At 42.9% G+C, this 23,600-nt stretch overlaps 1 protein-coding gene across 2 annotated transcripts in view; it reads left to right on the forward strand.

Moving 5' to 3' along the window:
- Window positions 1-23,600, forward strand: part of ZNF827 (zinc finger protein 827) — a 232,964-nt gene that overhangs the window by 55,943 nt on the left and 153,421 nt on the right. For both annotated transcript variants that reach the window (XM_068279307.1, XM_068279313.1), the window contains exon 2: window positions 13,296-14,291. In XM_068279307.1, the coding sequence (XP_068135408.1) occupies window positions 13,296-14,291 (996 nt within the window). The remainder of the gene's footprint in view (window positions 1-13,295; window positions 14,292-23,600) is intronic.

Consider the following 23,600-nt stretch of genomic DNA (forward strand, 5'->3'; position numbering starts at 1 on the left):
TCTTAGGGAAATCGCTGGGAATTTTTTCCTTTTGCTGAATCACAATTGCTAGTGTTTAGTGCAATTGCTAGTGGAAAAGGACCCTTATGGCCATTCCCCCTCCAACCTCTGGCCAAGTTGTGCTCTTTATTAAATAGAGCCGAAAAACACACTGCCTCTTGGTGTACTTCCTATATAATAATACCCCTGTCCTGCATCCTCCCGTGTCGGACTGCAGGGGGGTAGGCTGTGCGCAGCAATGTGAGCAGCGCAGTCATTCGTGGGTCGCGGCTGTGTGCACGTTCGGGGGGGGGGGGGCAGCCGAGGCCTAGCGTCCTTTTTTTAATGGGCGGTCTTTTTTACTGGTGTGGTATATTGCCCCACCTCTTGTTTCCTTATTCTATTAGATTGTAAGATTGCAAGGGCAGGGCTCTCTCACTTTTTTGTGTCTTGGCATTTGCTATACATTTTGATCATCATGCCACATTTGTCACTGTAACTACTATGTCTACCAATTCTGTATTCTTTACCAATGTTGATATTTTGTGTATGCAATTTTCAAGTGCGTGGTTTACAAAGCATGACATAAAAACTTACAGGTCAGACAGTTAGTTATAATCACTATGATGCTATTAATTCTGGCTCATAGGCAAATTTTATGCAAACTGTATGCAACTTGGAATTTGGCCAGTTCAGTGCAATTCCCGCAGATTTTGATTGGGCCAGTTTCATACAATATGCAAGAAATGTGCAAACCAATAACCTGTAAGCCAAAAAGGCTTTTTCTTTTCGTTGTAAAAAGCCAAAAGCCTGTTTGGAGTCATGATTGTCATGATCGCTGCTGCAGCAGGTATTGCTGGAAGTAGTAGTGCTGCAGCTCAGGCAGTTCTGATCTCTTTCCATGCAAGCTGCATAGCTTTGTCTGCCTTTCCCTGCTGTGTGCTTGTGACTGATTATAATTCACCTGTGTGGGAATCTGCATGTCTGCTTCCATTGGATGACCTCAGTATAAAGATCTGCTTCCTGCAGGACTCCTCGGGTTTTCATAGCTTCAGTTTAAGCCTGTCTTGCTGTCGCTTCAGCCCCCGATCGTGTTTCTTGTTCTAAAGATACTTTGCTGGTTTTGCATCATATATTGGTTCATTGCCCATATATATGCATACCAGCACGTTTATTATTTTCCTTGTATTCGTGTTACGTTGATACATCAGTGTCCCTGTATCGTTCCAGTCCTAAGTCAGTGTTCCTGCTTATGTCATATATCGGTTCATTGCCGATATATACATATGTTAGTCAGACGTTACAAATAGTTTCATTGATAGCTGTAATTGTAATACGCTAGGAAATCATACTTATTGTATATTTATCTGTGTTACGTTCATCTATCTTGATCCTGCTATTTCCTGACTATCCTGTCCTGTCTTTGTGAGGCACGCCATCGCCGCTACGCATTGGCTGCCTCATTCCAGTCTGTCTTGTTGTGGATGCTTGCTGTCACTAAGTAGCGGCTAGCTAGCAAGCGTTCATTCTGTCTACCTGTCCTGATCTCCTCAGTTCTGGTTTATGCGCTCAGCGCTACTTTGCGCTGAGACGTTATAGCGAAAGCATTGTTTGTGGCTGTCGGATCTGCACCGGCTCTGTGCGCCACAATCTCCTTTTGGAGTCAGTCCTCCCCTCCACTATACTAGGGATAGCCTGTTTCCTTGTGCTAGTGTGTGTACCTCCTCCACGTCAGCTCATGCGTTGCATGCTGACTGTGGAGAATACACCACCAAGCCTAACAATGATCGTGTGTGTGTGTGTGTGTGTGTGTGTGTGTGTGGACCAGGGCCTAGTGCCTGTTTTTAATGGGAGGGCTTTTCTGTTAGTGTTGTATGTATATTGCCCCACTTCTTGTTTCCTCCTTATTCTTATTAGGTTATAAGATTGCAAGGGGAAAGTATAGGTTAAAGTGTAGGGGACCAAAAGAGACTGGAAAGCCATCCTACTATAAAAGCAATGCTTAGTGTGGTTTGCCTTCTTAAAAACAGAAAGTATTTGCGATAATTCAGATTAAAGTGAGTATTTGTGATTAACCTGACTATCTCTAATGCTTCTTTCCTGGTTGTGCACCTATTCTCTGCTTCATTGTTTTTTTTAGCTACTAATTCAGAACAAATGGGTGTTATGAATTCCTGTTGCCTACATTATATAGCTGGGGACTTGTTGCAGAAGTGTGGCTGCAGCCACTGCAGCCATAACCTCAGTGTCACACCCAGGACAGTAGTGGTAGTACTCATATAGTCTCCCAATAGAGGTCTACTTTAAGCTCATTTTTACCCAAAACTGAAGAAAGCAAATTCTTCTATTAACTACTAAAGGACCACAAGCTTAAACCCCCCTAAAGACCAGGCCATTTTTAACAAAATGGGCCACTGCAGCTTTAAGGCCTCGCTGCAGGGCTGCACAACTCAGCACACAAGTGATTCCCCCCCCCTCCCCTTTTCTCCCCACCAAGAGAGCTTTCTGTTGGTAGGGTCTGATCGCTCCCCCAATGTTCTATTTATTCCTAATAAATTACTTTTTTTTTTTCCCCTTTCTCCTAGTCCCTCCCTCCCCCACCAGCCAATCAGCGCAATCGGCTGTCATAGGCTTCAGCCTATGACAGCGGATCACTTCCCTGTCACCCAGGAGGACAGCCGGGTGACACAGTACAGCGATGCCTTAGATCACAGCACTGTACAGAGTTATTTCGCCGTCTAACAGTCTCCTGGGGCCGCCGCCGTGTACACTCCAATTGGCATGGAGCAGTCATAGAAAGGATAAATGTGTTGCTTATAAATATTTTGGAACTGAACTTTTTCAAGTTAACCACTTGCCGACCGCACGCTTATACCGTGCGTCAGCAAAGTGGCAGCTGCAGGACCAGCGACGCAGTACTGCGTCGCCAGCTGCAGGCTGATTAATCAGGAAGCAGCCGCTCGCGCGAGCGGCTGCTTCCTGTCAAATCACGGCGGGGGGCTCCGTGAATAGCCTGCGGGCCGACGATGGCGGCTCGCAGGCTAAATGTAAACACAAGCGGAAATAATCCGCTTTGTTTACATTGTACAGCGCTGCTGCGTAGCAGCGCCGTAAGGCAGATCGGCGATCCCCGGCCAATCAGCGGCCGGGGATCGCCGCCATGTGACAGGGGACGTCCTGTCACTGGCTGCACAGGACGGATAGCGTCCTGTGCAGCCCGGATCTCCGGGGAAGGGAGGTAGGAGAGGGAGGGGGAGAATGTCGCCGCGGAGGGGGGCTTTGAGGTGCCCCCCCCCGCAACATGCCTGCACATCATCCCCATAGGGGGGAAAAAAGGGGGGCGATCTGATCGCTCTGCGTGCACCCTGATCTGTGCTGGGGGCTGCAGAGCCCACCCAGCACAGATCACATAATACAGCGCTGGTCCTTAAGGGGGGGTAAAGGGTGGGTCCTCAAGTGGTTAAAAACAAAATAACATTGTTTAGCTGTGTGTGTGCTTTGTACATTGTACAACATAAATTGTCACTGTTCATTTATTGATAAACATAAGTTGTGGTTCTACACAAGATTTTTCCATAAATGACTGTTCTTTAGAAGTGATCTTTACATTGCAATGTATTTTTCTAACGTAGACTTTTTTTTTTAATTAAGCAAGTAATCATAGTGAAGAGGAGGCTAGGTACTCGTATATTCAGAAAAAAACTCTGTAGTGGCTTAAAGGGACTCCGAGCAGTGCAGTAACTATGGAAAGATGCATACCATTTTGAAGCTCTCTTTCCAATGATATATAAAACGCCACCCTACGCCTTTTAGTTTTCGCTATTGTCGCAATCGAAATTACGGCCGCCATCTTGGATTCCTTTTTCAGCATTGTATTACACAGGACGACACTTTCCCCAGTGTCGGCAGCTCCATTCAGTGCAATGCAATGAAATACAAGGAACCCAGGGGATATAATTACAAACATCATGCTGGTAGGTGTGAGGATATAATTAATTAGTTGTGGGTATGCTTAAAGGGAAGGTTCAGGGAGGGGATTAAAAAAATAAAAATAAATTTCTACTTACCTGGGGCTTCCTCCAGCCCTTGGCAGGCAGGAGGTGCCCTCGCTGCCGCTCCGCAGGCTCCCTGTGGTCTCCGGTGCCCGACCCGACCTGGCCAGGCCGGCTGCCAGGTCGGGCTTTTGTGCGCTCCATTTCCTGGCACTTCTGCGTCCCACGCCGGCGCGCAGTACAGCCCGGCGGACGTCCGATGACGTCAGCGCGCCGGCGTGGGACGCAGAAGTGCCAGGAAATGGAGCGCAGAAGAGCCCGACCTGGCAGCCAGCCTGGCCAGGTCGGGTCGGGCACCGGATACCACCGGGAGCCTGCGGAGCGGCGGCGAGGGCACCTCCTGCCTGCCACGGGCTGGAGGAAGCCCCAGGTAAGTGGAAATTTATTTTTATTTTTTTAATCCCCTCCCTGAACCTTCCCTTTAAAGGCATACCCACAGGCACTACTCGGAGTCCCTTTAATTTCTAAAGAGGCTCACCAGAACATCTTAATAAAATCAGAACATGTGTCTTCATTGGCGAACATTCCTCTTGCCTTCTGTGCCCAGTGCCCCTGCCTCTGGCACAGGAAGCAATGATAATCATCTTACTATGGGTGTGGTGTTAAATATGTCACATATGCCCTCAGTTTCTAACACTTCAAAACATATTTTTATTTATCTTTCCTTTGAACGATTTTGTCTTACTTCCTGCTCTCAGTTACTGGAACAAGAAGTAATGTAAAATCTAAAATCTACAGCATGAATGTAGGCAGTGAAACAAACCTTGCAGATATTCTAACCTATATTCAAGAAATGTTTGGTTTGGTGTTAATGTCCGCACACTGTAAATTGGGAACTGTGCTTTTACTGTTCCATCACATAAAAAAACACCATCTGACCGTTCACGCCAACGATCAATCTTGGGGTATACAGGGTCCCCTTTGGCAAGGCACAGGGCAGATCATACTACAACCGCTGTGATGCATATGACCGCAATTAAAAGTCAAGTCTCCACCGCAATAACTGTGTGAGTGCTTGCCCCTCCTCCAGTGCAATAATTCTATTAAACAATTATGTCATCTAAGGACCATTACCGTTGATGGCGTAATTGTGTCGGGGGGTGTGGCACTCTCGTGGTGATTGGGGAGATTTTTTTTATTACTGTCAAATGCATCACAGATGTTGTTGTCATCTGTCTTGTACCTTGACTAAGGGCCTCAAAAGAATCGTTGGTGATAACGGTCAGAAGGTGTCTATCTTTATGATGGAACAATAAAAGCATGGTTTCTAATTTACAGTGTGTAGACTTTCTATGTATTTTTGAATTTGGCATTGCTGTGCACCTGTATCCATACTGGTTTAAAGTGTGCCATCCTTGGATCTGCCTTGCTTAAATGAAACTACTTGCCAGTGGTCAGTTTTTCTCCTAAAGCGGTGGCTATCTTAACACATTGCAGTATGAATAACCTCTTTAAGCACCTACTTCACACAGATTGCGTGCAGTTACCCTAAGCAGAATAGCCCTGGCAATTACTTTGGGAAGGTATTTGCATTTTCATGGAACTGCATAAATATCACGAGACGAGACACACAGCATAGATGGCTTATCACTTTTTATTCTCCACACACCAGCTCTTAATCCTGTGATCTTTAATTAGCAGTTCCAATTTACAATGTAATTGACTTCTTTCAACTGATTTAATAGACTTTAAAGCAGGAAACTCATATAGCGGGCAGAGGACACAAACATCAGCATGTCTGGTACAATACAAACGTATATTTACCGGCAACAAGTGACATTTAAGACACCGATAATAGGTGATCATTTCTTGCGCCGGCCATAGCCATGTGAGGGTGGTTAAACATGCAAGCGTGATGCCCACTGCCATCAGGTTATGGCCTGCTATGTGGAAACAGCACTATTAGCAGGTTCCTTCAGCCCAACCAAGCAATTGTGTTCCTGCTATGGCAAAGGGGAGCACCAAGTTGGAATAGAAGTTTCCAGGGTAGACAGCATTAAGATTGCCAATTAGCCACGTGAATCTCATCCCATACACACTGTTGGCTATGTAATCTGGAAACTCTGGGTACGCTGCCATGTTACCATAGTAACCTATTCCTCCATTTCCCAGACCTTCTGTCTTCCCCATGGTTTTCCACCTCAGTCCATGAAATGTCTTATTTACTTAGTTAATACACTGCCTTCCAAATTATTATGCATATTATATTTTTTCCTGATTTTCCTAAATAGTGGATGAAAGTGGCAGTCAGCATAATGTTTGAGTCATCAGCCATTAGAGTAGAATTCAAATTTTACCGGACACACCTCCTAATGATAATGGTATATTTTTTTTTAAATAAAGAAACTTAAAATGCACTGTTCCAAATTATTACGCACAACAGAGTTTCAAAACATTTTATAGATAGAAATTGAAAATGGTTATTTGTTAAATTTTCTGCACTAAGAGGTCATATTTACTGACATTAAAAGCTATTTCAATCAAAAACATCTTAAGAGGTCAATTTACATACTAACATTATACCCCTTATTTAATAGCCGCTTCATAATTCTTGCATCCATTGAACTTGTGAGCTTTTTGGATAGTTTCTGTTTACATTTCTTTGAAAGATGTCAGAATAGCCTCTCAGAACTCCAACTCCTCTTATTTGCATAGAGCAAACTTGTTGATTGAAAGTAAGTAACATAATAGGCATTTCATCACTGCAAAACCTTAGGCATTTTAAAGCCATTTTAAGATGTCCTCTGCTTTTGGCAACAAAACAAAGCTCCTGGCCAGGAAGCTGACACTTTGCCCTGTCTGCCATCCTGGACTCATTGACAATGTGAATGTGCTATAACGTTGTCTGTATAATAAGATTATACCATATCATCCATGTGCCGCCGTGTAGACCTGCCCCTTTGCAGTAAAGGCCTCTAACTTTTCTATATCTGTTTTAGAAAAGGCCAGGGCCATTTTCTGCAAGGGGGTGGAGCTATTCACGAGAACCCAGCTGATACCTGGTTCCAGTTAATCATATTAAACAGCCAATGGCTATCATTCATAAAGCATTTCCGCATGCGGAAATGCTTAAAACAGCTGACTTTACCGAACACTCAGCAAAGTCAGCATTCATAAAAGGCTCTTTCCACATGAAAAAATAACACTACCGAGCAGAGTGATAAATTTCCGCCTTGTGCGGTGATTATCGGAACAAATGTTGCAAAATGTTAATTCATGAAGATCACCGCAAGCGGTGTGAGGTCGGGAAGTCTAAAATACCGGCAGCGGTGTTTTCCCGCATTGATTCCCCTTACCAACAGCTCCTTTATGAATAATAGCCAATGTGTTAAGGAATTCTAACATTTAAGCATCAGTGTACCTCTGTGTTTTTGATGTAAACCAGATATGCAAAGGGTATAGCTGTAGAGTAACTGTTAAATTGAAATCAAAATTTGTCCTTTGTAAGACTACATGTAGAGAGTGCAGACAGGAACAAAGAATATCCATCAGGTCCTAGGCAGTCTAACTGTTGGTACATCTTTGAATGATGTGCAGGAGAATGAGGGAATTCTTCCTCTACCACACATAGATCACACACGATCTGCACAATCTTAACCAGGTTTGGGGTGATGGACAACACCTCTTCGTTCAATGTGTATATGTATAGTACCACTGTATAACTTCATTTGTAATCCCCAACACCAAATTGAATATGGAGCAGTGCTTTACAGCGCAGGTAGATTTGGGCGCAGCCGGCGCCACCATAGACTGTAATAGGAATTACATCTATAGCGGCGCTCAGTGAGTAACGTCAGTGCCATCAGAAGATGGAGCTGAAGTTGCTTTTAAAACACAATAATTCGGTCTCCAGCAACAGCTGGAAGCTGAATTATATAATTCCCCACCATCCATGGCGGCCTGGAGGGGGAATAGTAATTAATGTCGCCGGGTCTTGTGCAGCAGCAGGATCAGCCATATACCGGCTGTATTCCTGCGTCGACTTCAAATGTATGCAATTGAATAACATGTCAAATTAATTTATATAATGAATAAAGGGAGTTAAAAAACCATGTAGAATTGGTACAGGAGCTGACAATAGTTAACTGCTATTGCTATATTTGGTATACCTTATTTATGATGACTATTATCCAAGAAATAGATTTTTTCTTTTAATTCTAATTTAAATGTATTAGTCTGTGAATTTTTTCATGACTCTGACTCCAGGTACCCAAAAATGTCTATGGCACCTTGACTCGGACTCCACCTACTTTGATACAAAGTTTTGTAAGTTAAAGTGTACCTGAGACAAACTATGTCTCGTACTTACCTGGGGCTTCCTCCAGCCCCCTTGAGGCTGCTTGGTCCCTCGCCGACTCCCGGGCCGCTCCAGGTAAGTATAGAATCTGAGACGTAGTTAGTCTCAGGTTTCCTTTAAGTTCACCTTGGCGGAATTTGATCGATCCATTTTCAGCTTGGAATAATTTGCATCTCATTGACCATTACTAGTGAGGAGTTCAGTTCTTTGCCCATGGTACTAAACCGTGGCACATGTACATGGGGTCCTGCAAAACTGGGGAAATGTGAAAAGCTGAGACACATTTTGAACAGGCCTGAAAAGCAATATTATGCCATGAGGGCTCTTAAAAAGCTGAACATCCAGTACTGAGGTCACTGAAAAACTGCATCATTTCCTACTGAGAGCACTGGAAATATGGAGCACCACGGTTTCTTTATATACAGTAGCAAGAAAAGTATGTGAACCCTTTGGAATTATATGTATTTCTGCACAAATTGGTGATAACATGTGATCTGATCTTCATCTAAGTCACAACATTAGACAATTGTGAATGTTTATATGGTGTGTTCAATAAAACCATGGAAACATTTATTTCTTTGTGTGGTATTAGATTAAAGTGGATCCGAGATAAACTTTTACTCATTGCATAATTGTTTTCCTTTCATATTGTTTATAGGGCATTCCTCAAGCCAAATACTTTTTTTGTTTTGTTTTAATACTTTAATTCCGTATAAACTAAACAAGCCTCACCCACAGCTCCTTTTGTGCCTTGGCACTGTAACAAGGGCTTATGGGAGCTCAGTCTGGGCAGGAGGAGGAGGAGGTTACTAGCCATTGATTTCAGAGGCAGAGGGGAGGAGGGAGGAGGAGAGGGGACTGAATTTACAAACAGGCAAGCTGATAGCATCTCCAGCCCTCAGCCTGTGACAATGTGACAAAGAGAACATGGCTGCCCTCATTGTATCACAGGAATAAATAAACATAGGACTGTTGAAGTTGTTTGCAGCTAGATATGCTGTGTAAACTATCTAAACTTTAGATAAGATATATAGACAAGTTACTTGTATAGTTAGTTTTTCAACTCGGATCCGCTTTAAAGGGGAACTGAAGAGAGAGGTATATGGAGGCTGTCATGTTTATTTCCTTTTAATCAATACCAGTTACCTGGCGGCCCTGCTGGTCTATTTCTCTGCAGTAGTATCTGATTAAAACCAGAAACAAGCATGCAGCTAGTCTTGTCAGATCAGACTTATAAGTCTGAACCACTGAAACACCTCATCTGCTGCATGCTTGTTCAGGGGCTATAGCTAATAGTATTAGAGGCAGAGGATCAGCAGGGCTGCCAGGCAACTGGTATTGTCTAAAAGGAAATAAACATGACAGCCTCCATATACCCCTCTCTTCAGTTCCCCTTTAAGCAGACTGTGATTGCCTATTCTTGTGACTTAGAAAAAGATCAGATCACATTTCATGTCCAATTTGTGCAGAAATCCATGATTCCAAAGGGTTTACATATTGTTTCTTGCTACTGTATATAGATATGTATGCTAACTGATAACTTTGTTTTTATTTCTTGGAAAGGGAGTTTTATAGTAAGAACATATTTTAAACAATATGTCTGCCTGCCTTTTAGATTTGCACATTGAGGAACATGGTGACATGTGAAAACTGTAATTTTAGGTTAACCAGAATCCTAAATATAAAAGTCCTCCTGAATTTGGCTGTTAATCACTGAGATGAGACAGAATGTGTGAAGGTTAGTGGACGTGAAACATATTGCAGTGGTTATAAGGCATCACAGCTTGTGATATATATTGTAACTTGGTTACAAAAGATCAAATTACTTTTTAATAAATTATATTAGTATGCATAGCACGATATGCAGCTATAGAACAGTTACATTGAAGTGGGGTTTTATTTAATATACTAGGGTCTTAGTTCTAGTCATTCTGGTGACATTTAAAATGGTCCAGGGTTTCCTTGGCAACTGATGAATGGGATGCATAGGGGCTAAGAGGCTGATTGATGTATAAAATATATTGTAATTGAAAAAAAGATTGTTTATTGTAGCTTAAAGTGGAAAAATATGAATTATTACTGAAAATTAAAAATAGTTTTTTCATTTTTAAATGTGGATGTCATCTATTATAAATACAAGACTCTTTAAGTGAAGATGGCTGAAGTGTGGAGAACCAAGTGCAGAATATTGTTCTGGAATTGCTTGTCAGCAGTGTTTCTATCAGACTGGAGACTGCTGTTTTTTGCAAATCTGATAGTGCAGGGCTGTTATATTCAGTTGTATGCAGAGCTGTTATATTCAGTTTTACATGCAGGGCTGTTATATTAAATTCTATGCATCCAGTAAAGCCTCAGTCGCTCACTTGTGGATTTGAGTGTAATTTTGAATTCTTAAAACAGAAGGTATTTGCCATAGTTTAGCTGTAAGTGAGCTGCTGTGGTTCCCATGATGCATCACTCCCGAATATGCAAATCCTCTCTTTATGTCCTTGAAAGCAAAGCTGCACAACCACTGGTGTATAGTGAGTCTGCAGCTAATACGTTTTACAGAGCCAGTCCAAGCCCTATCCCATAGAGCCATATCAATCCATACCATGCACTGATGAGGACCACTAAGTCCAAAACATGTTTGCATGTATGGTGGATTGATGTGGCTCTGTAAAATGTATTAGCTACAGGCTCACTATACACCTGCGGTTCTGGGTGTGCAGCCTTGCTATCAATAGCAGAAAGAGATGATTTGCATATTTGTGAGTGATGCATCGTAGGAATAGTTGTTCACTTACAGCTGAATTATTGAAAACACCACAGTATTAACCCCCCCCCCCTAAAGACCAGGGCTTTTTTGTAAAATAGGCCACTGCAGCTTTAAGGCCAAGCTGTAGGGCCACACAACACAGCACACAAGTAATTTCCCCCCTCCCCCAGGTTTGTTTGTTTTTATAAATATGTATGGTTTTTTTGTATTAATAAATATACATTTTTTTTTAAATCACCCACCCTCCCTCCCTCCTCTGGCCAGCCTATCACAGCGGATCGCTACTGTGGGACACAGGGACAGCGCTGCTGCAGATCACAGCGCTGTACATGTAAATAGATGGCGGCAATCGCTGCACGGAGATTGCACCAAGCAGGAGATGCACGCCCAGCCTGGCCGCGATCTCCTGCACACTGCTTCCCCAGGACTTTACGGCAATCGGCGTTAGGCGGTCCTGGGGCTGCCGCCATGCCCATCGGCGTGACGCGGTTGGCAAGCAGTTAGCGTAAATCCTGCGGTCTGCCGTTCAGCTTCGATCAGCCCCAGTAACTGGCTCAGTCGTACCAGTTGTGGTCTTCAGCGCATGCGTGGGACCTCCGTGCATGAGCAGAAGACCACGACTGGCGCGACTGAGCCAGTTACTGGGCCTGATCACGGCTCAACAGCAGTCTGCGGGAGGACGGCGAGGGACTCACATATTCTTATGGGGCTGGAGGAAGCCCCAGGTAAGTAATCGAATCATAGTATAGTAACAGCTTTGATACACTTTAAGAAGGCAGAATTACATTTAGCTTTGCTTTTTAATACAGAACTTTTTGGTCTCTTTAAGCCCTTTTGTGAGAGATCGCGGAAAAGCCGCCGTGAGTGCTACTGAGCAGGCGGCCGATTCCGCGTCCAGTGCGGCGGTTTGCACGCGGCAGCGGGTGTCTGGTGTGGCTGAGTCTGTTAGTGCACACAGGCTTAGGAATACACGCGCGCGCGCTGAGGCAGAACTCTTATACTGGACATGGAGAGTCAGCTGATCAGCTGACTCCAGAGCAGCATACTATTGGTTGATCAATTAGGGGTGGTGCTAGGGAGCACTACTCCATATATAGTTCCTGCTGGCCAGTTGCAAGTTGTCTGCCGTTGCGATCACTACGTGGAAGCATTCAGACCTTTAGTCAGATCCTACAGTGTGTTAGTACCAGGTGGACCTGGGAATTCACACTTAGCCAGTTTACTTGTACTGTTAATCTGTGTTATTATTCAGACTAGTTCCAGGGTGCTGAGACCAAGGACCTCGCACTCAGACTAGGCATTGTTTGACATCTGTTAGGACTTATTGCTTTTCTGACTACTACTCTGTCTTCTGATTCGGTACCTTGCATATCTGATTTACCGTTGCCAGACCCTGCTTGCCTTGGATACCGAATCAGCCTTCTGTCTTTGTACTTTATCTGTCAGTGTGTTACCGACCAGGCGTGCCCGACCTCGAGAGCTATCTCTCCCCTTAAGAGATAGTCTCCAGACCAGATAGTGACATCCACCTTCGGGTGTCACTCACTCCCTGGTCCTTCCTACCTCCAGCCTGACTCCTCCCCTTGGAGAGCCTCAGGCTGCTGAAAGGTTCCTGTGCCTTCCCGAGCAATATTCCAGCACCGCACTTGCATTGCTCAAAGTACTACTGTTGCACCAAACACTCACATACCAAAAGGTGCCCAGAGGATAGCAATATATCTGTATTATCAGTGATTCTGCAGATCACCAATAATCGGGTATATATCTGCATTCTTGGTGATACTGCAGATCACCAATAAGCAGATTCTCTCTGCGTGCTGACACCAATCGTTACACCTTTATACTTTCCAGGTGGTTCTGAATCACCATGAGCTGGCTGGGTATTCCTTGTGAATTTGAGCAGACCTTGTTTAACAAAACAAAAACACCATGGAATTATGCTTTTGTACTTTGACTCAATCATCCAAAACCGGTATACAGAAGTTCAGATTACACTTGGCTGCATACTTGTTCCAGGTGTGTGAAGCCAAAAGGTCAACCTGACAGGCAGGCAGGCAAGTCACTTCAAGTTTTTATAGAACTAGAAATTGAGCTGTATACAATAAAATATTGTATAAAATGGTTGTCAATTTACACTATTGTTGGAGTTGTAGCTACCATGGAGTTAGTGAATACCCAGAATATTAAAATTTTCTTTTTCACTTTCTAGATGGTAACAGACGGGAAGAAGTTGAAGGGGAAGTCAGCGAAGAAGAAAACTGGTTTGGAACAAATTCAGAAACTCCATCTGAAGATTCTTATGGTGATGTACCTGATAATTTTAAATTGTCTCCTGCTGATCGTGGAAGAGAATCGGCAACGTCGCCTGATACTTCTTTAGGAAGTGCCACTCCAAGTTTGAACACTGATTTGGGAACATTAGAAAATGAACTTTTCAAAGATGTTTCCCACTGTAAGGAACAATTATCAACGTCGGCATCCTCTATGGATGAGGATGATCAAGGAGGACCCAACAAGCCATTAAGCAGTAATCTTCGACGGCTGCTAGAATCTGGCTCTGTGCAGCTTGGGGCGGAAGTGTCTCAAAATGGCAGGGAGGAGTCACCAAGTCTTTCTTTTTCTCCTACATCCCACCATGCAAAACAGCTCAGTGTTCTTGCCAGGAAGCTGGCGGAAAAACAGGATCATGGTGACCAGTATGGAAATGTGCCAGCAAACAGATTTATTTGGAGCCAAGATCGATGGTTGCAAAACACAAACACATGTGGCCTGTCTCCGGATTCTGCAATCTTAAAACTAAAAGCTGCTGCTAATGCTGTCCTTCAAGACCAATCACAACCAAGGACTGAAGAAACCTTTAGGTTTGAGACCTTCACTTCACCATTCAGTTCTCAGTCAGCTAGTTCTACTTTAGCAGCTTTATCCAAGAAAGTTAGTGAGCGAGGTATGACATCTGGACAGGAACGACATTCTCCAGCTGGCCCATTCCTTTCTCTAGCATCCATGACCTCATCTGCAGCACTACTCAAGGAGGTTGCTGCACGTGCTGCTGGGAGCATGCTAGCTGAGAAGAAAAAACCCCACATTTCAGAGGACCCATTGCCACAGCCTGAAGAGAAACAGGAAAAGGGAACTTCAGTTCAGTCCTTGGAACTGTTATTACTTCCTTCACCAAAAGGACGGTCTTCAAAATCTGGAAGCCAAGGTATAGATCCTGTAAAAAGAAATATATATACATATTTATTTTTTATAGTTTGATGGCATTGATTACAATACACTGATTTTTATGGTTCTGAGCATCCTCATTAAATGGCATTCATTAGCCACATTAGCCTGAAATGTTTCCAGGACTACAGTAACCTTTTAGAAACTTAAAGGGAACCTTAACTGAGAGGGATATGGATGTTTCCTTTTAAACAATACCAGTTGCCTGGCAGTTCTGCTGATCTCTTTGACTGCAGTAGTGGAGGAATCGCACATCTGAAACAAGCATGCAGCTAATCCAGTCCGACTTCAGTCAGAGCACCTGATCTGCATGCTTGTTGAGGGGCTGTGGCTGAAAGTATTAGAGACACAGGATCAGCAGTAGAGTCGGGCATCTGGTATTATTTTAAAAGGAAAAATCCATATCCTTCTCAGCTTAGCCTCCCTTTAAAGGACACCTGGAGTGAGGGGGATATGGAAGCTGCCATATTTATTTCCTTTTATACAATGCAAATTGCCTGGCTGTTCTGACAATTTTCTGCCTCTAAAATAGTCAGAGACGGTAAACAAGCACATAGATCAGATGTTTGACTTGATTTGCCATGTACTTGTTTCAGGTGTGTGATTCAGACACGACTGGTGCCAGAAAGATCAGCAGGACAGCTAGGCGATTTTGTATTTCTTAAAAGGAAATAAATATGGCAGTCTCCATATCCCTCTTACTTTAGTTGTCCTTTAGCAGGGAGAAGAAGCTCAGTTCTCAAAGTGTTTTAGGCCCGGTTCACATTGGCGTTTTTTTCCGGATCTGTACCAGAACATATACTGTACAAACGGAACAGATGTGAATGGATCCAATGTTAACCTATGGATCCATTCACATGCATCCATTGGTACGGAAACATTCCGCACGTTCCGGTCCACGGATCTAAAAAATGCTGCAGGCCCTAATTTTCCGGATCATTCTGCCCGGACAAAAAATACTGCAGCATTGGGGCAATGGGAAACGGAACGTATCTTCACACTAGTGAAGAAACGGACCGTTGCACAGGGGATGGGGCCATGGGCCAATGCAAATCTAGCAACGGGAGGGTGCAGCAGCCGGGCGGGTGGGTCAGGGAGGGTTTATACATACCTTATTTTCAGTAGTAGCTGGCGGTAGAGGCTTCCGTCGTCTTCTGCATCATGTGACTACATGAAGCGTCATGTCACATGACGTGCTGTGTAGTCACAGCTGAAGAAGAGGAAGCCTCTACCACTGGCTACTACTGATAATAAGGTATTTATTTGCTGAGTGAAAATGGATCCGATCAATCATAGATCAGATCCGTTTTCACTATGTGAACCGGGCCACGGACTGAGCCATCAGGTTCCAGTGAAGCGGAGACTGGATCCGCTCACCGGATCCTTTTGGCTCATAACGCTAATGTGAACTGGACCTTACTGTTATTAGATCCCTGTAATGGGGGAAAAAAAAGGGTTCACATAAATTGCTGAATCCACTTTCACAAGTTCTGTTTGCCTCTCTCTCATTAAGTTACAGCCCCTGGAAAAAGCTTGCAATTTATAAAGTCAGGGAGAAGTAAAAACTCCTGATCTGCACACTCCTGAGTCCGAGATCTAGAGCTACAGAAAGTTAGCTTATCTTTCTCTGTACAGGTCTCTATGGCTAGCTGCTTACAAATAAATATAACGGATTTCTCTTGCATAGGTTCCAAAGAAGGACCATTTCACTAATTTAATTATGCGATTGATTTCAAAGTTTCTGATTGTCTGGTTTTGATCATGTGGGTCCCGTTTATACAGGAAATGAACTGATAAATGATTACATAATTTTTACAAGCCAGTCAAGAGATTTACAAATGGATTGCCTGCTTCTTTACAATGTCTTCTAAAATAAAATATATGTGTGAGAAATTGATTTCCTCTATATATTGATAAATGGTACTTGCATATTATACCATCTATGGAATTTGACTACCCCTGTTTCTCTTTGGAAATCTATATATCCCCTGAAAGCTGGTATGGTTTCTTTTGTACTATGCCCTTGTCGGTTTCTGAGTTAGGGGGTGTTGAATGAGAGGTGTCCACCACTGCCCTGGGCTGTCAGCAGCACTAACCTGGCAACCCGAGTTTCCAGCCTGAAACCTAGCAAACGAAGCTAGCAGGCAAGGGTCCAGGTGTGCAATGTCCACTATCCAAGCGGGCATGGAGTTAGCATAAAAAGATGCCTAAGCAAAGCGAAGACCGAGCCCGCAACTTAGCGAGCGGCAAATTGACAGTGATTCCAGTAAAGCGGGGAATATCACTTTAAAAGGAGTGGGCACCCCTTGTTCAATACCCTCTAACTCAGGAACAATGCATCACACTGATGCGGAGCCTAGTGCAAATGAAAGCCAAGAGCCTCGGCTTTCCAAAGAGATTTCAAAAGGGGAGTAAACCTAATTTAATTTATTTAGTCCAATTTGGTAGACAGTATCAAACTTTTGATCACTCATGATGGTTTTGAGGGGCTGTCTGAAGTCTGTACAACACAGCCCTGGCTTTTGCGCCCAATTTGTGTGGGGTGAAGAACAGTCAGCCAGGTTAGATATTTTTTCAACTGGTTGCTTTTGTATTATCTGCAGTGGGGAGTATTCTGCATCTTCAGTCTATCCTACTCCCCCTCCATGGAAGAGAACATGCTGCATAGCTGAGCTAAGTGTGCATGACTATCAGAGGCTTCTAGACTGACTATCGCCTGAAGTAATCACAGACATTTATTTCAGGCAACAATGTGCACAGCCCTTTAGAGAGGTGCATAAGTTGTGCTTACTGGTGCTTGATATAATAAAGTGGAAACATCCGGTAACCAGACAAGGTTAGGACCTATTTCAGCATCTCATTTTCCATGCATATAGTAATCTTGCCTTACTAACAGCACTCAGGATGAACATTGGTACTTTTTACTATATATATATCAGGCCAGTCCCTGTAGTTCCCTTTCCAATTGGGCAAACCAGGACTCGGGTTGCTGTCTTAACTTACAGTATACCATGACTACCCCTATGAAGAAGTCAGAAAGGAGCATGGAGGAGGCACCAGCCAGTCTCTCCCTGTGAGCCCAGAGCTAATCACCTGACTCTATCCATCCCTTCGCTGTGATCAGCACCACAGCTCAGCTGTCTGGCCTCCTTGTCCTGCTTAGTGCATCTTTATAAAAGGTTAAATAGAATGACAGTGATGAATAGCCTCTTATTGCAGGTAGGGACGGGCAGTGAGAGGTACTTGTGGTGGTTTTAAATACAGTGGAAGGGGTTAAATTCTTCATTACACATTGAGCAGGGAAGAACTAGGGAGAAATAGGATGAAACTGAGTCAAGAAGCAGTGCTGGCCACAAAGAGTTATTCCCTCAGCAGTAGAGTTAGGAGTCAGGTAGATTTAGGAGATGGCCATGTGCTGGGAAGTGAAAGCTGTTCATTAGCCATGGTCCCCTATTCACCTTTTAATAAAAAATCTGGGAAGGTGAACCAACACGGAATAGAAAATCACCAGTTAATCTAGGTCAGTTCCATGCTATGTATACTAACGGACTGAGAAGAGCAGTTGTAATAATAGTTTACTTGTTTTCATGAAGTAAAGGATGGATAATGGCATTGAAGAATGAATATCGTACTTGTGAGGAGATGTTTGGCTTCGTTTGTGAATACGCTGTTAGAACACTATAGTGCGGTATACACAGGACAAGGGGCTCATAGAAAATAAAATAAACTGCAATTTTGAATCTGAATATGTTAACTGTGGGGATGCAATAATAATATAGCTCATTCATCCCTCACCCATGTGGGGAAATTATACTTACAGGCAAGTTATGGGTTTTTTTCAAGGCCTGTTGTCACTATGGCATAATTGCTCCAGCATCTGTGACATCCTTTTCATGGGAATGCATGTAAGATCCACTGTAACAAGACCACTGTGCTCCAAGGTTCTCCTCATCCTACTTTGTACAGAAGATCAACCTGTTGTACTTGATTCACTTGAGTAGTTTTGAGACAAATAATATAGAACTAGCTAAGTGAAGGGTTTCAAGCATGAGAATGATCACTGAAAAAGCTGAATATGAATGCATCATTCTAGAAGAGAGAAGTGGCGGTACAGCAGATAATGGCTTCAAGTGAGCAGATTGTGAAGCAGTGGAATGAGTTATGAGAAAGATAACTTTATCTCTGAATAATAGGTTTTCTTGCTTGTTGAGGTGTTAGTTGTTGCATGTAGAACGTCAGCCTAGGAATTAATACAGCTGGTCTCAGGCTTAATGGCTTGCTTGTGCCAGTGTTATGTACAATGCATTAGTAACGTCACATCACCTTAACTATCAGTGACAGTGAATTTATAGTGCCACCTTTGTGTTCTGCAAGGTAAAAGTACTCATAGCTGTCTTTGTGGAACTGACAAAGGTTGGTTAAATGGACTTGATTCACCCGTGCTGTATGGGTATGTCATAGAGCAGAAACTTGAGGTCACAAGTACCTACAGTATAACTATCATAAATATAATAAACTAATCATGTGAAAAAGAAAATGCTTTGTGTAAAAAAAAACTACTTACACTGGAAATTGTGAAAACTAAAGCTGGTCTTTTATTTGGTTCTCCGTTATTGCTTGTTTCCATTGGTACACTTTTTAAACCTGTTGTCTAGTTTTTTTTTTCAATTTAGCACTAAACAAAGTTGCAAATACCCATATGCTTTGCCATTTTTCCTGCTTTGAACACGCTACCTTCAGGAGCTGATTATTAATTTCCTACCAAATTTTCTTCAGTTTCCAAATCATGTTGCTTAGGGGTAATATTTGATTCCACTCTCATATTTATTTCTCACATTCACTGCCTAACCAGCTCCTGTCATCAACACAAACATACCTCATATCCGACCTTTTCTCACTTGGGACACAACTAAAATGTTAGTACATGCTCTTATAATATCTTGTCTGGACTATTGTAATATACTGCTTTGTGGACTACCAACTAACAGACTGGCACTGCTCTTATCTGTACTGTGCTCCTCTTTGTCATACTCTTCATTGGCTTCCAATTAACCAAAGGATACAGTCCAAATTCTTAACCCTACACAATCTCTTTCCCCTATACGTATCCTCACTTGTTTCCAGATACCAACCAAACTGCAATCTCAGATCTGCACACAACCTTTTTTGCCCTTCTCTAGAATCACCTTCTCATATTCACGTATGCAAGACTTCTCACGTGCTTCACCCCTCCTCTGGAATGCCCTTCCACAACACATCAATCAATAACCAACCCTTGAAATCTTTAAACATTTCCTCCAAAGTCACTTCTTCCGACAAGCATATGGTGCTGCCCATAATTATTCATACCCCTGGCAAAATTTTACTTAGTTACTTTTATTCAACCAGCAAGTAGTTGTTTTGACTGAAAATGACATAGGTGTCTCCCAAGACGTTTTGATATCCCAAGATATTTTGGACTGGACACTCTTTGCTCAAATGTAAATAAAAGCTGAGATTTTTTTTTTCCACAATAATGCCTTTTACATCGTCTTATTATCTTTTGGGAGACACCTATGTCATTTCCCATGAAAAAAATAACTTGCTGGTTGAATAAAAGTAACTTTAACCTATTTTGGTTCCTGGACGTAGTTTCTACGTCCAGGAACCATGCACGCGCTCCCGCGGCCGATCGCGCGTGCACGCGCACTCCCGGCCGCGGATTCGGTAGCCAGGGAATCAATGTATCGGGCTACGGTGCCCGATCATTGATTCCTCTCCCCCGCTGAAAAAGCGACAGCTTCTCTCAGAAGCTGCGCCTTTTCTGGCCGTTCCCTGCCCAATGCGCCACTCTAAGCGTGTGTTACGCTTAGAGTGACGTCATGTAAACAAACTCAAACAAACAAACAAAAGTAATACTACACCTGTAAAAAAAAAAAATTATTTAAAATTAACACACATTTACATTATAAATCTATTGTTTACCTCCCACCCTCCCAAAACTACCCAAATAAAATGTTTACAATAAAAAAAAAAACATTACAATAAAAAAAAAAAATGTAAATATTTACCTAAGGGTCTAAACTTTTTAAATATCAATGTAAAGATGAAATATTTCTATATTTTTTTTTTATTTTAAACTTGTAAATAGTGAAAAAATGCACCTTTATTTCCAAATAAAATATTGTCGCCATACATTGTGATAGGGACATAATTTTAACAGTGTTATAACCAGGACATATGGGTAAATACAATACGTGAGTTTTAATTATGGAGGCATGTATTATTTTAAAACTATAATGGCTGAAAACTGAGAAATAATGAATTTTTTCATTTTTTTCTTATTCTTCCTGTTAAAATGCATTTACAGTAAAGTGGCTCTTAGCAAAATGTACCCCCCAAAGAAAGCCTAATTGGTGGCGGAAAAAACAAGATATAGATCAGTGCATTGTGATAAGTAGTGATAAAGTTATAGGCTAATGAATGGGAGGTGAATATTTCTCACGTGAAAACGACGGAACCTGAATGGGTTAAGTTAAAATGTGCCAGGGGTATGAATAATTATGGGCAGCACTGTATATTCTAACTTAGGCCATTCCCCCTTCTAACTCTGATCAAGTTGTACTTCTCACTAGATGAACTGTATATTACCCCACCTCTTGTCGTCTCCCCCCCCCCCCGTGCTAAAAGAATTGTTTTCGAGCAAAAGTGCAGTTTCTCTTTAAAGGAGCCATCAATCAAAAAAAGCTCTAACCCTCCCCCACTCAGCCGGGGGTTTCCTCCAGCCTCTCGCAGCTGACCTGTCCCACGCTGACCGCTTCGCTCGCAGCCGCTGGCCCTGGGTGCAGAGGCTGACCTCCTACACTGAGGACAACGTGGGCTTGATTGACAGCGGTGCTGGCACAGACACCACCCTCTGTACGACTGGGACCCCCGGATAATGGCTGCAAGCGGATCTGCGCGTGGAACATGTCCGCTGCACAGGGCTTGAGGGAAGCCCCAGGTAAGTAGAATGGGTGGGGGGGGGAGCTTTTTTTGACTGATGACTCCTTTAAGGAGGCATGCAGTATGTGTTCACATATAGAGGAATAAGACTAAAGGTGGAATAAATCATCCTCTCCATATAATTGGTTGCTCGATATGCAGGAAGAAGACTTGCTTGTTTTTCTGTGCACATTTCCTGCATAGAAAAACTGACAACAAATGTTACACAATGGGCTAATTCACACTTGAATGCGTTTTCCGCAATCTGTAAAAAAATAAACTGACAGCGGTGCAGCACCGTGTGTGTGTTTTCTCTATCGATTACATTCTGTGGAAAAATGTGCTTGTTTTTCCACGTACAAAAAGCATGCAAAACAATGTGCACAGAAAACTGACAGATGTGTGCTCCTCCCTGCCTTAGTGAATTACCCCTCTATGTATTTGCTGGTGTTGACAGTAACATTATCCAGATAGTACCTCTTTAACATATATTCTAATTTACTATGGAGGACTGATCAGCTCTTGTTGAGGAATCCATTCTAGTACAGGGCCCAAGTAAAATGTCCCCTTTATTTGCATGCGCCCTTGTGTCTTCTCATTTAGCTGCATACCGTATAGCACGTTCATGTTCCCTGTGAAGTGTTTGGTGAGATTAGACGTGTCTGTAACAAGGCTGCCTTGCTAAATATGAGCACTAGATGCACTGCAAGATAAATAGGCTTCATACCGCTGTGTATTTGGGAGTCCTTTCAAAAAGGTTATTTAACTTATGCTTCTCCTTCCCAAACATTAGCAGCATTTTGAGCATAATGACTAATGATAAAAGACAAAAAAAATCTCCTGATTACCAGGAAAATGATCTCCCAGTTTACCATACTTTTGCTACACTTGATAAGATGTTCAGCTCAGATGTGTGTTTGTCAGGCATGGAGGAGTCCCAGGTAGGCAGGGTTGGCAAAAAAAGAAAGTTTTTATTGGTGGCAGCGGAGCTGGCTCCCCAAATATCCTGCTAGTTCCTGGATTGGTTATTTTGGCTTTTGAATTTCATATTGATTTATCCGTCTCAATATAAGGTGTCATGACATAATAATAATGCAAATATTTATACAGTGCTTTTCCCCTTTCGGACTCAAAGTGCTTGAGGGCAGTAGCTACTAAGGGCGTGCGCAATAAGCCACCCTGCAGTGTTAGGAAGTCTTGCCCAGGGACTCCTTATTGAATAGATTCTGTCCCCAGGCAGGATTTGAACCCCCACAGCATTATCACTTGAAATGACAGTTCCAGGTCAGTTCTGTAAAGACATGTCATGTCTGCAGGCTATTGATGCCCTCGCTTCTTGGGGCAAAGTGAGCAGTGGCTAGTGTAGTGGGTAAGGGCTCTGCCTCTGACACAGGACACCAAGGTTCAAATCTCGGCTCTTCCTGTTCAGTAAGCCAGCACCTGTTCAGTGAGCTGCGGCGCTCTGGTGCTTTGAGTCCGCCTGGAGAAAGGCGCAATTTAAATTTGCTGTGTCTTGTCTTGTCTAGAAGAAAAGCCTGCACTTAGTCAATACTATCCTACAGTCTGATTTTTCATGGATTCATTGAGGGAGATCGAGGTCTGCTGTTCACACACACTAGATTCTCTTTAGAAGCGGCCCTGACCAGCCATTTCTGCCGAGAACCATCCAACGTGTGTACAAGACTTAAAGGAGCCCTGAGATTAAAAAAAGCACATGCATTTATACTTTCCTTGGGCTTCCTCCATCCTCTTGTAGGCAGAGTGATCCCTTGCCATCCTCCTGGGCTGCTCTGTTGTCCTGCAGTGGAGTCTGTGATCTAGCCCAGTCAAGTGAATGAGAATCCCTGCAGAAATTGTGCATGCAGCGCTTTGAAAAATGTAAACACAGACAGTGTGGACCAGCCTGAAGCTGATATAGTGTAGTATAGTAGGTAAACTAATGACTATTAACTAGAAGTAGACTGGTACATTCAGCCGAAAAGAATTGCAGGCAGGGAGTATTAATGGCTCCTCCCCCTACTTGGGCTGGTGTGTCTTAGGTCTTTCAGACCATAGTCATAGTCAAGGATTTATGCATAAAAATGTAAAATAAAATCTATTTGCCAAAAAATGTAAAAAATACAGTACAGTTTCATTTACCTGTTGGAAGAATGACATTGGCCTTAATTCACTAAGCTTATCTTCTGTCCTTAATAACGTTTCTAGGGTTATCAGCATGGTGATGAGGCATGTAGTATTCAGGAAACATTTTACCTCAGGCAAACCTAAAGTTAACTCTTCAATCCTTAAAATAACTCCAGAATTCTAAAGTTAAAGACAGGCTGTT

This window comes from Hyperolius riggenbachi, chromosome 1, assembly GCF_040937935.1.
Source record: "Hyperolius riggenbachi isolate aHypRig1 chromosome 1, aHypRig1.pri, whole genome shotgun sequence".
In the NCBI taxonomy this organism is placed as follows: Eukaryota; Metazoa; Chordata; class Amphibia; order Anura; family Hyperoliidae; genus Hyperolius; species Hyperolius riggenbachi.